At 36.0% G+C, this 13,617-nt stretch overlaps 1 protein-coding gene across 2 annotated transcripts in view; it reads left to right on the top strand.

The window, feature by feature from the left end:
* Positions 1-12,672, top strand: part of LOC118280615 (dual specificity protein phosphatase CDC14A) — a 46,186-nt gene extending 33,514 nt beyond the window's left edge. For both annotated transcript variants that reach the window (XM_035600819.2, XM_035600817.2), the window contains 6 exons: positions 925-1,134; positions 2,163-2,481; positions 3,055-3,193; positions 3,673-3,862; positions 5,790-8,200; positions 8,342-12,672. In XM_035600819.2, the coding sequence (XP_035456712.2) occupies positions 925-1,134; positions 2,163-2,481; positions 3,055-3,193; positions 3,673-3,862; positions 5,790-6,782 (1,851 nt within the window). In that variant the 3' untranslated portion in view covers positions 6,783-8,200; positions 8,342-12,672. The remainder of the gene's footprint in view (positions 1-924; positions 1,135-2,162; positions 2,482-3,054; positions 3,194-3,672; positions 3,863-5,789; positions 8,201-8,341) is intronic.
* Positions 12,673-13,617: the final 945 nt, after the last annotated feature.

The raw sequence follows: 13,617 nt of genomic DNA, 5'->3' as shown, positions 1-13,617 counted from the left end.
TATAGGATCTTTTTATAGTGACACAGCAGAAACAGATTATTTAAGGCAAAATTTTGTGCACCAAGTAGTTCCAGAACTCAGCCCAAACATGATCAAAGCTTAGCACTATTTACGGTCCTATTTCCTACATCAGATAGCACAACAAATATAGCTCTAACCACCTGACGCTTCCATACATTAGTGCCACGCGAATACCTGGCTATTCATACATGAGCGGTCACATATACCCCTTGACGAACATAAACTTTATGAAGGTTGGAGGGTTGTATCCTGTCAGAACACGACATGAGACCCGTAAATATGATTCACGGTCTCGTTAAGCTGCGAAGGGTTGACTGATAGGTTTTTATGACTTGTAGACTAATACATCATAATGTATTTTTGATTTGATTTACGATGGTGAATTTGAAGTTTATTTCTAGATTTGTGGGAATTTTGTTTGGGTTTTATTGACGGTATTGAGGTTTTAAATCTTCTTTTCTATTTTAAAGTAGTCACGGCTTTGCTTAGGTGCTTACCATTAACTTTTCGGTGACTATATCTTATTTAGTTTACACAAACTTTAACAAACAAAAAAGTATTTATCTGTACCCTTAGTACGATTTGCTTTACGTTCAAAGTAATCGAAACGGAAGCGCGTTTGGCGCTTTGATTCTCTGATCTGGTTGGTTTATTCAAGCCAGCCAGTCCGGAGCTGCGGACTACCTAGCGGGTTTACCGGGGCTCCGGCTCGAAAAGCAATAGTAGGAACGGGGTGTCTTTTAGTCAGTAAGAGTCTGACTCTCGTCTCACCCAAGGGAGAAGTAATTGGAAGATTTTCAACCTTAAAAAAATACTACGCGTACATGCATTTTGTTTACTTCGACCCCTTTTGTGTTGATAATCTTTCATTGAATTGACCTTCAATTACTCCGAACTCCTCAGATAATATACCTGGGATCAAGTCCGGCGGCGGTGTACAAGCAGCTGACAGAGGGATCAGACTGGTCACTCCTGAACTTCCGCGACGCGTCCGGAGGTCCACCACTCTTCGATATCTCCCTCCTTGACGTGCTGCACGGCATCAAAGTGGCTCATGATGCTCGCTTCTTTGATTTCGACAATTTTGATGCCGAACAGTATTTGTTTTATGAGGTAAGTAAATAAAGTACTTTCTGGAGAATATGTGCTTACTAATTACCATGCATATGTTTTTGGAAGTTAAGGTTTTGTGTCTCATAGAGAGAGAGAGAGATAGAGTGCTATTATAGTTATATTAAAATCAAAACGCAAACGACGCGGATTAATGCTCAAACCTTCTCCGTGTGAGAAGAGGCCTTTGGTCAGCAGTGGCCACTTATAGGTTATTGATGTGATGTGATGTGAAAAATTTACCGATTTCGGATCCCAACGCAAGAACCCATTGTTAGGCAGTTGCAGCAACTTCAAAAAATTCTAAATAATAATTGTTTCTTAGCTTAACTATTTCAAATTTATTCACACGAAATATTTGAATTTAACATATTAGGAAGAACTATCACCCTTACTTTCCCTTTAGACCTAACAATCAGTATAGTTTCAAAATTTTTCCGCAACATTTAGTACTTTGAGTTAAATTATTGAGCAGTAAAGAATGTCGTCGACCTTTGCCGCAATGAGTGGGCTTATATCCGCGACACATTTCGGACGTCCTACACAACTAATAAAAACGCTATTTATTACTTTGCAAAAATTACCTTCTGTTACTGTACTTACTTCAATTTTGACTGAGATTATAAAGCAAGAGGTCTTAGGTTTTGATGGTCGAGTCAAGCAAGGTATTATTAGGATTTTTACATAGTATCAGTACAGGTGCCCATATCAAATGTGGACATTAACTTTTTTAGACTATATCGATGGTTGAAAGGCATTAATTAGATATAAGCAAATTTTTTTGCGATATTGAGTTATTCGGTATTATATGCGATATTCAGAATCAGCTAATATTTCTCCAACAAATGATGTGTGAAAAAAAATGACGCTTAGATCAATTAGCCCTTCAACCGTCGATAATATAATATTTTAAGAACATCACCATCAATCATGCTAGACAGCTTTTTAATTCCAATCCTGACGGACCACAATACTGTACGCTGTAAAAAAATAAGCTCAAATTAATACATCACCCTTTTCAAACATTACAGAAAGTCGAAAACGGAGATCTGAACTGGATAATTCCTGGCAAAATGCTGGCCTTCTCCGGTCCCCACCATCAGTCGCGGCTGGACCGTGGCTATCCGCTCCATAGCCCTGAACACTACCACGCGTACTTCAGGAAACACCATGTCACCACCATAGTGCGGCTGAACAAGAAGTCTTATGATGCTCGCCAGTTCACCGCCCATGGGTTTGAACATCGAGAGCTGTTCTTCGTCGATGGTTCCGTGCCTTCAGACCTTATTGTGAATCGGTTCATAAGGATCACTGAAGCCGCCAAAGGAGCTGTTGCTGTGCATTGTAAAGGTACTTTAAAATGTGTAAATATTGTCATAGTATGCTGTCAAACAGTTATCAAATCTAATCCTGAAGACTTAAAGTTGATACTCGTATGCGTGGCTTAGCTTTGCTAAAATAAATCACATTAAATGCGCCTAGCTATGACCATCCATTGTTGGACTATATGCTTCTTCTAGTTAAGAAGGGTTTACCATAAGGTCCACGCTTAGCAGGCAGGTTTAAGATTACAAAGTGCTAAGATTAATGAAGAGATTGGGGGATATCTGGCAAATGTTCAGATTCCTTTGACGACATCCAGGGGCCTTAGTACGAGCCTTTTTTTTTAATTTTTATTTTTTTTATTCTATATAAACTAATGCTTACTTTACGTTCAACGAGATTGAAACGAGATTGCGTTCGACGCTGATTGGCCGGCTCAAATGAACTAATCAATCACAGCTCAAACTCGTACTAAGGCTACAGGAGAAGAGTAGGGATGGTAAACACAACGTGTTTCTCTGCTTTCTGCCCACGGCTTAACTTCTTGTTACATAAAATTGAAAGATTTGTTACTAAATACATATTTAATATCTCTTCCAGCGGGCCTAGGTCGCACAGGTACCCTGATAGCGTGTTACCTGATGAAGCACCATGCGTTCACTGCGCGGGAGTCGATCGCGTGGCTACGCATCTGTCGCCCCGGCTCCGTCATTGGACATCAGCAGTGGTTCTTGGAAAAGTGAGTTGCAGTTTCTTTAATTATAAAAAAAAATTAAAGTTACACCTGGGCTTGAGTTACCTATATCTTGTATATTGTAAAGATTGTCTCGGTAGAACATATTTTTTTTACGAAACTTATAAGAAAGTGGTAATAATTCGGTAAATACAAAAAGACCTGTACCTCTACCATGACTTTGAAGCAACAGTATTTGTCGATAGTCGCTACCGACGGCGTTAATTTTTTCTATGGCAAATTTTAGTTCTAGACGTGACCGGTAGAGGCGTTATTAAATTTACGAGAACTTCTATTGGAAAGAATAGAAGATATTATAAAGGGAATTTGTGATTTTTCGAAAATTCTTTGCAATCTACGGTTTCTAGATTTGTGTCGTCTCATAAATGAATCATTTGTTTCTAAAATAACTCATAAAAATTGCGTGTTACATTGCCCACCTTCTCTAGATTATTATATTTATGTCGTAATCTTCATATTTACAGTGTCCAACCTCGGATGCACGCGGAAGGAGAGTCGTACCGGCGTCGCCACAACATCACCTCGCTTCCAGTCTTCGAGCGAGGGATCTACAGCGAGATACCTGAAGTAGAGGAGAAGGTCCAACCGGCCGTGGACAACAAACCTGTGTCCTTGCAAACTATACTGCATACTAGCAAGATCACTAATAATAAGGTAAAAAAAGTCAAAATTATTTATTTCAAATAGACTCAGAAGGCACTTTTGAACGTCAAGCAAATATTACAATATTAAAAAAATTTAAATGTCTGTTTGTCGGTTAGTCCTCTAGTAGATTCCTATGGAGAAGAACGAGCAAGAAACTCCATAGATTACTCTTTTTCAATCAAGTTCACAATACAATTCTTGGTTACATTGTTTTGTTGATTCAATTATGTGAGAACAATGTAACACCAATCAGCGGCGGCCTTACCCATTGCGAGGCTCCGGGCGGCAGGTCTTTGCGAGGCCCTTTGTCCTTCGTAAAAAGTATGTGATGCGAAAGTAGGTCTGGTTGTTTGGTTTAGGTACTTGTTATGTTTGACGAGAAATACTAAAGTTATACAAATAAATAAAATTTGGGTTTTAAAAGATTTTACTTTGAAAGATTTGCAAAATTAACAAATACAGAGATGATACATTTTAAAATTGATGTTTGCGACTTTTCCTAAGACTAAAATTTTTAATTAAAACAGAATAATCTAACTAGTCTCAGCACGGGGTCAAATCGGGCTATTAACTTTACTAAATCTATAAAGTTGCCGCTTGTCTCACTCGAATCACACATATATATACATAGATGTGGCTATACAACACCTAGACGCATTCACAAATTGGCTCGATAATTATCGAGAAAATGGTTTTCAGTCATCTCTTGTAACAGCGAGAGAGAGGGAAAATGAGATTGACAGACAGTTTAAAGAAGTCAGAAGACGACGTAAAAAAAGGCATTTTGATTATGAAGGGAAAGATGAAGTTCATGAATTGAATGCGGAAGAGATTTTCAAAATAAACTATTTTTATGTTATTGTCGACAACGTGCGCGCAAGCTGTCATCCTAGGTTTGAGGCACTTAAACACCATGAGAGCATATTTGGTTTCATGTATAATACAAAAAGATTAAAGGAAATTAGTGATAGTGAACTTTTGAAACGATGCAGCGACTTGCAAATATCTATGATAGTAGGAGAATCATGTGATATTGATGGACATGAATTGTACGAAGAACTGAATATGTTCATTCGTGTGTATGAAGGAAACGACGACATTATCTCGGTGCTGAAATACATAATAGAAAAAAAATTAACCGAAGTTTACCCCACTATCGAAATAGTCCTGAGAATTATTGCCACCACACCTGTTACAGTTGCGTCTGCTGAAACGAGTTTTTCGAGGCTAAAAATCATTAAAACATATTTGAGGAATTCGATGACACAAGATCGGCTTTCAGCCCTTGCTATTCTTTCCATCGAAAATGACGTAGCTCATTCGTTAGATTATTCTGTTAAGAGTTGACGAACGAAATGAATCGCGGGGATGCCCCGAGAGATAGAATAGCAGAACATTAACTGTCTCGACTCCCGAGCTGACCCGAATGCTATACGATTAAAAAACAGATCTTCAAGTATTTGGAGGCGCGATATTCAAGTACTATCAATTACACTGTTAGAAATTTCTATTGTAATTTTGCAACAAATGCGTTGGAAGTACACTGCCAAGACATTATTGTAAAATTAAAGCTGTTTTAGTAATTTTAATGGAATTAGTTAAGTAACTAACTTTATTTTAATTTACCGCTATGTTATAACCTGAATAAGTAATTAAGGATCAAAATAAAAAGTTTTAAAAAATCTATATTTTTTTAAATCAGATTCCGCAATACTTGCAAGAGCGAGGCCCCGGGCGATTGCCCTGTTCGCCACCCCTAAGGCCGCCTCTGACACCAATATCCAGTTAAAGAGAGTAATATATTGCAAACACTTTCCATTCAAAATTGTTGAATCAATTTGTTTAGAACTAACGACGACTCACGAATATGAGCCCCAGTCGGGCTTGAAACTAGTCGAGCTTTAAAAAATCTATTAACTTTCTATTCCTTTTGCAGTTGGACAACGCCAACGCTCTGAACGCGAACGAGCCTGACTCCGAGAACAACGTAACAACAGTCATCGGCAAGTACAAGACCACCCCCACCCCGATGCTCCCCACCAAGACAGTGTTCGCGCCCAAAATGAACTACATGATGCCCACCAACAACATCCGGAACGCCAACAACACCAACTTGAAGCAACCTCCGCGAATCATCAACTCCACCATAAAATCTCATTATGCATCAAAGACTTCGACATTTCCCCCAACTAGAAGTGCCAATTCTCAAGCCAACAAACTGACGGGCCCCGTCAAACCCTTCACCGGTAAGAGCAGCTTCCACGGCCAACGAGCCAACCTCGCGCGCCCCGCCCTCGGGTACACTCACGGAACGAGCCCCCTCAAAACTTTTACCAGAAAAACCGTCAGTGTCAACAAAATCCCCAACAACGACAGCGCAGTCGTCACATCACTCAACAACGTAACTTCAACCTTATCTGCACTCACAGAAAACTGCCATTTAAATGGCAAAAATCGTCTCCCATCTGAGCCAAATCTCAAATCTGTAGTGCAGACTAAACCTACTAATTCAAATCTAAACGCGCGAAAGAAACTAATAGTCAGGTCCAACTCTAGCTCCCGTAAGAAGCTCCCAAAGAATAATTTGCCTAAAACTGGTCTCGAATCTACGCAAGATCTGTCTTCCAGTGATACGAATGTCACGAATATATCCGCGGATTCCCTGGAAACTCCGTTCAGGTTCAGGCGGAAACGGGACAAGTCGAGTAGCCCGGAGCCAATGGACTGTATCTCCAACTCTGTGATCACGGCGGACGTCACCCCCGACAACTACGAGGAGACGAACAACTCCCAGGGAAACAAACTGTATAAAATCAAGGCGTTGCGAAAGAAATGTCCCGCGTTCGGAGTCAGCTTGCTGAAGAAGGAGAGCGGCATCCAGACCCGGTCGAGTAGTTGTGCCAGTAGCTCGACCGTCAAGAAGAAATGATCTCTGTGAATAACCCCGACGATTAGCGAGTAGTGTTCGTGTCTAGATGTATAGAGTTTTTGACGTTGTGCATAGCACACGATGATGTTGTAATGTATGTAATTTTTACGTTTGATGAATTTGTTTAGACGCTTCCTAACAATTTTTTAACGATCGACTGAACTTTTTTATTGAACTCATATCAAATTAAAAAATAATCTGCTGTAAAAGACACGCGAGTCTAAACAAATTTATCAATGTTTTTGATGTATAGTTGTTAACGCTACTTGACCCCGTGGGAGCGAGCCTACTGTAATCTCACTAGTTCTACTGTAACGCAGCGAGTGGCCGGTTGTGTGGCTGACAGATACATATTTATACGTTTGTTGATATACCTACGTTATACTTTTGTTTATGGCATTTTGCGCTGTGGCATAATGCTTGTACAGCGCATTAAAATAGTGTTCACTGAAAGATTTACACATAGATATATGGAACATAAATGCATATTATATTACAATAGATTTTACTATATAGAATACATATATCAATAGTTGACTTTGAACATTGTGCCTGTGTTATGCATCGCTATTACTTGAGAGGAAAACTATAAGAGAAATCAGTTAAATCAACATATTATAGTGTGTTAAAAAAGAAATATTTTTCTAGTTTAAAATTGATAAGTGATTACAAAATGCCATTTTCTTTAGCTTTTATTGAGCCCTGTCTAGTTAAGTTGAAATGTTACATTTGGTTATATTAAATATGATCATTTTCTTTATATATTATATACAATTTCCTATTTTAGTTACGTTGTAAGTCATGTGCGTATGTTCTCATTTGTTTGCGTTATTTCGTGTATGCTTGATGTACACTGAGACTTGGTTTGTGCAATATATATTATATATAAACTAGTGGAAATATGACCTGATAATGCCTTGGATATATTTACTATGAGTACCCCGAAGTTCTATACAATTGATAGATTTTTATTGAAAATCATTATTGTAATATACAATATATAATGTGTTCTAAAAGTATCTGCCACGGATTTAATGGGAGGTAGTGTTGTGTTTGAAGATTACAATAGTAAATATAAAATATTGATTATGAGTAATTTTTAACTTATACAAAAAAAAACTATGTTTGAGTTTGTAATGAAAGAGCTATCTCTTTCACTGTCTCTGTCGCATCATCAGTGAAAACAATTGCTATTAATTGTTTTCATTGACGTAGCTACGCGTAGTGCGTATCTATGAAAGACTATGCAAAGTAGAGTCAATGTTTATTTAACTTCTTTATGTTCTCAGATTTAATTAACTGGTCCGAGTACAAAATTTCTTCACTACTGTAATCTTCAAACACAACACTACCTTCCGTTAAAACCATGGCAGATAATTTTAGAACACCTTATATAAATATAATTTTATACAGCATATGTCCGAATATTCAAACGCTACTCAATTTTAAGACGCTTTAAAATGTAGTTCTGACTCTATCAATTATTTATAAAAGACAGAGATGGAACGATATTTAAGTACAACTTAAAATTGAGTAGCGTTTCAGTATTCGGACAATAGTATCTTAGTGTGCATTAAGCGAAGTATATGAGGGTTATGTAAGATAGTGGTCACAAATGTCGAGTGAGGGTAGCTTCGTAACAGTAACAACTTGTTAACGTTAGTTGTAGACGTGTAAAGTGTTTTTACGTTTTAGGTGAAACTAACTATTATACTATAGCAATCGTTTAGTCACAAAACTACGCAGTAGCGGTGAAAATATAACTTGTTATTATCAAATTATAATGTCTTCTGCCCACGACTGTATGTGCAATCCCGTTTCTTCCCTGTTTGCGTAGGGTTTTATTTATTTTGCAAATAGGTTACAATGTAACTCTTTTACACGTCATTCTCTTAAATAACTAGATGAGGCCGGCATTTCCTATCGGACTACTCTGAGAAGAAATGCCGAAACAAACTCAGAGGTCATAAGGTCTCTTTTAAAGTCCAGACAAAATCAATTAAAGATGTCGGAGAAAATGATGCGGATAAAAAGTATCCTATGTCCGTCTCCTGGTTCTAAGTTACCTCCCCTACACCTCCTTTAGCTGTTTTTGAGTTATAAATAGTATAACTAACTCATTTTTTTTTATAAATATATTTTGCTAACATCACAATAACCTCTGCCTAACTCCTTGGGGTATAAAACTCCTGATTTGACCACGTAAAGGTAGCACTTTTTATCATATTAGTTTAAAAGATTTTCAATTATATTATCTAATACTGAGTTTATAATTTACAATAGTGTGTAAGGCCGCGTTTCCACAGACGCGGAGCTTAGCGGTGCACGAATTGACCAATCACTATGCTCGAAATCTCCGCTCCGCTTCAATGGAAAAGATTTCGAGCATAGTGATTGGTCAATTCGACTTAACTCTTTTACCCAATGATTCTTTTCTATACAAGCTTTTTTTGTTATTTATTTTATACTATAACTATAATTCTAATTATATTGCTTGTTGTATTGTATGTTATTATATTCATGGTTCTATATACATATAGCAGTTATATTTTTACCGTTACTGTTAAAATATTGAGCCTATCAGAAAGTTCCGTGAAACTGTACGAATTTACAGTGTCATATCAGATTTGTACATGCTTGTCTAGTGTTGTGCTAGCCTACTGTGTGGCACAGCGTTACGCGCTTTCTGTCCTACTATTTTTGCGCTTTGTTATCGATTTATGATCGATTATCGATATTTTTTAATCGATATCCTTCGTATTTTTGCTGTCATAGTTGTTTCGATGCCAATAGACCGATGAAAAGAGTAAGAAATGAGAATTAGTATTCTTTAATTAAATCAACATGTTTAAATTTTCTATGACTATATTCATAGAAATTTCCTAAACCTATACTTTCTATTCAAATTTGATATTTGTCAGTTAAACACGATATTCCTAGAATGTATCTTCTTACAGGGAATCCTATATAAAAGTGATGAAGCACGTTTTAAATCGATTAATATCGATATCGATTATCGAATCAAAAATCGATACATAAGCGCAAAACTAAAATAGCATAGTTCATAACTGTTGAATTCTGAAGACTGTTTGTCTATGCCATTATCATAATAGTATTATTTAATGAATCTGTACTTACAGTTTAATGACTATTTCCACTAATATGTTGACTAATTTTTACTTTGTAGTCTAAATGTTTAACCGTTCCAGTGTTTTATAGTTATTTTCTCACGCTTTGTTTCTTGTTCACAATCAACGGCAGGTTTCAACAAAATATCCGGAGCTACGGTTAACCTAACAGGTTACCGGGGCTCCGGCTCTAAACCGAAGTAGAAACGGAGTGGTTTTTTTACCAGTAAAAGTCTGACACTCCCTCTCGTCTCATCCAAGGCGGGAGAAGTCATTGGATGACTTTTTCTGCAGATTTACTTACTAAAGACAGAATTTTGTTATAAGATTCATACAAATTATGTCAAAATTCTATCTCTAGATAAGCAAATACTAATAAAAATTACTTAAACCAGCCGTAAAATAAATCAGTTGTACCTTCATAGAAATGCTTCCTTTCCCTGTGCCATTTTATAAAATATTTTTCAATATATCATATTGTAATATTATTGATAAATAATCAAGTTGAATTGTAAGTACAGTGTGCAATTACAGTACCGATACGCTTAAGTGGTGCGGCAGCTAGGGATGGCGACTTCGTTTTATAAGTTATCGATAAAATCATTGTTTTTGTCTAATAAACTATCGTGTCTACTAAATTAATTGTTAATAACAGGCTTAGTGAAGTAATTGAGAAAGGCTCTACTGTTTTCTACTCGGGAATTTGAGTCCCGCTGTGACTTGTAATCAGTAGAGACTTCCTCAATTAGTTTACATGAGTAAGCTGTTATTTTCAATTAATTTAGTGTTTTGTTGTACTGCTGTATAATATGTTATATGTTTATTATTGTCACTCTTATTTCGTAAAGGGTTAGCGCTGACGGATGAAGTGGCAGCAATGAGTAATTTAGTATCGTGAAGCCAGTATCTCACTCGCGCGGATTGCTTACCATCAAATGATCCGTCTGCTCGTTTCTCGCTTATCCTACATAGAAAAACTAAGCGGCGTGAGAGTATCGATTGGTAAAATGAAAAGAAAAACATTCACGATCTCTTTTTCGGCTCTTGCAATTTAAATTCGAATCTCAGTCGTATTCTTTAACATTATAAGGTTGAATTTAAATTGTTACTGGATTCTTTCTTCGTCGCCACTGTGTTTATCGGCGCTGGCTCTAAAGTATTCATTCATGTATATAATTTATCACTGCAATATATATAATATAATTGTTATTTTTTAAAGAAATTCGATATACACCAATATGTTAGCAGCATGTTTTATACATATTATATTGTTTGTAGTGTCTTGGAGCCATTACATATTAAGAGGGTTATTTATACACATTATTAGAAGCTTATAAGTTTTCTATATAATAATAATATGTGGTTTTATACCAGTAACGTAGCTTAAACACACTAACGCGCGAATACTGAAACGCTACTCAATTTTAAGTTGTACTTAAATATCGTACTATCTCTGTCATTTTATAAAGAATTGATAGTGACAGAACTACATTTGAGAGCGTCTTAAAATTGAGTAGCGTTTGAGTATTTGGACATAACTGCCGTACTCAGAGACATTTAATGGGCAATTAACATATTAGAAGCCATGTCGGACAATGCTGACCGACACTAGTGGAGCAACCTTTAACAGTTTTGGCAGTGAAAGGCTTAACCCAGTCCTTAGCAATTGTTTTCGGAACAAAATCGTTACTAAGGAATAGTTTAAATAATCATTAAATGTCTCCAACTACGGTAGTAAATGTTAAGCAAAAATACTACTTTTAAATTAAGTGAAATTATAATTTTAATATGTAATTGATTCTTATAATATTTTTAGGTTTTGTAAGTCATATAATGACTTCGAATTTTTCTTTATACGCCTAATGAAAGTCACATGAAAGTAATTTCTAGTCTTCAAGCACTAAGGGTGATTTTTCCATAGCATTCAGTGTATATTTTCCCAGTAAACTGAGTCGAAAATAAACCAGTTAAGAACTAAACTAGTCTTTATTAGTAATGGCTCTATTATGTATTTTTTTTATTATATAAAAGGTATATATTTTTAAGTCATAAGGTCTAAAATCAACGTGATAATTGGCTAGTTTTGTTGTGTTTGATATTTAATTAATTTAATATATTTTGTGTTACATATTAGGTAATGTTTGTTGAAATTAATTGTTGATTAGAATAACGAATTTCGAAATTATTATTTGGTTTTTATGGATAAAATACATGAAAACTAAGTTTTTCTATTATTGTAATCGGCTTTGAAATATCAAGAAATTATAAAGTTATCGACCTTATGACTAAAAACTGCAATACAGCAATCATAATTATCATTTGTTAAATCACAATTTATAAATGAGTCAAATTATAAATTTGGATTAATGGGATTATGTTGAAATTATATAATTGTATTGTAATTTATAATATTTTGATTTATACATTTTTTTTAATATCTATTATTCCAAATTTATAATTGTAATGTTTTTAAGAGTTGTATTTTTATTGAAGAGATTTTTATAGTATGGTAATACTTTGGTGCGCAAGAGTGGACAGGATCTAGGGACCAGAGCGTTATAGTGTTACAAAATAAAATGTTTGTAATTGTTTTGCTGTTGCCTAGATATAGTTTAAAATATTAATTATGTTGTGATCATGAGATTTATAATCTACTAATAGTGCACTGGACTATTATATAGTTATATGTATATAACTGAAACACCATTCCTTCATGGTGTATGCTTGTGCTTAATAAAATTAAAAAGATATATTCCAATTTGTTTTATTCAAGTCTTGAAACAACTGAGAGAGAGAATCCTCTATGGACAATGTATTTAACCTTTAGACCACGTCAATATCGAAAATCTGTGTTCCCTACGCCAAGCGATAAATTCCTTCTTATATACCTACAAAATAATAGTGACTGAAAAAGCATGTATCGACAAAACATAAATGTATAGAATTTTTTATTGTAATATTATAATTATACTAAGTACAAACAAATCCGGCGAACTCCGAAAACCAATGATTATTCCCTATTTTCTTGCTTTTCTCTTGAATTTTCCTAAATTTTCTTTGCTGTAAACCGTCCGGAGTCCGCGACCTTTCCAACGAATGCAAAACAATGGAAATCGGTTCGTGCGTTCTGGAGCTATAGCGTCAGGAAGGAAAACCGGACTTATTTTTATACTAGCGCAAAGTCGAAGCGCATCTATGTGTCTATCCAAAACTGCACATAACAAATTCAACCTTAACTTCACGGCGTAAGGGTCAATTTATACTAGCGCAAAGTCGAAGCGTTGTTCGCGCACTGACGCGCGAATACGGACGAATGCGCGCGCCTTTTTAAAATCTCAGAAGTAATGTGTGCGTTACGCTGTGGAGTTAAGGTTGAATTTGTTATGTTCAGTTTTGGAAAGACGCTTCGGCTCTGCGCTAGAATAAATTGACCCTTATAGGTAAGTAGGTTCTGATAAATTAAAACAAGCACTCATTAACCAGATATTATATATATTAAATTCCTTCCAAAGTCAGCAATTATAACAAAACATTGTACCGTAAAATGGGGTGAATAGGGATCGAGAGGTGAATAGGGAAAGAAGAGGGGAGAATAGATACTATGAAGAATTCCCCTATACCTATTCACCTCTCTTCTGTCCCTATTCACCCCATTTTACCGTAGTAGACCGCTCGAATTCGGATCCATGGTGGATGCCGAGCTAGTC

This window comes from Spodoptera frugiperda, chromosome 16 (assembly GCF_023101765.2).
Source record: "Spodoptera frugiperda isolate SF20-4 chromosome 16, AGI-APGP_CSIRO_Sfru_2.0, whole genome shotgun sequence".
Taxonomy (NCBI): domain Eukaryota; kingdom Metazoa; phylum Arthropoda; class Insecta; order Lepidoptera; family Noctuidae; genus Spodoptera; species Spodoptera frugiperda.
Note: the sequence above shows the minus strand (reverse complement) of the source record. Positions and strands in the feature narration are given on the sequence as shown.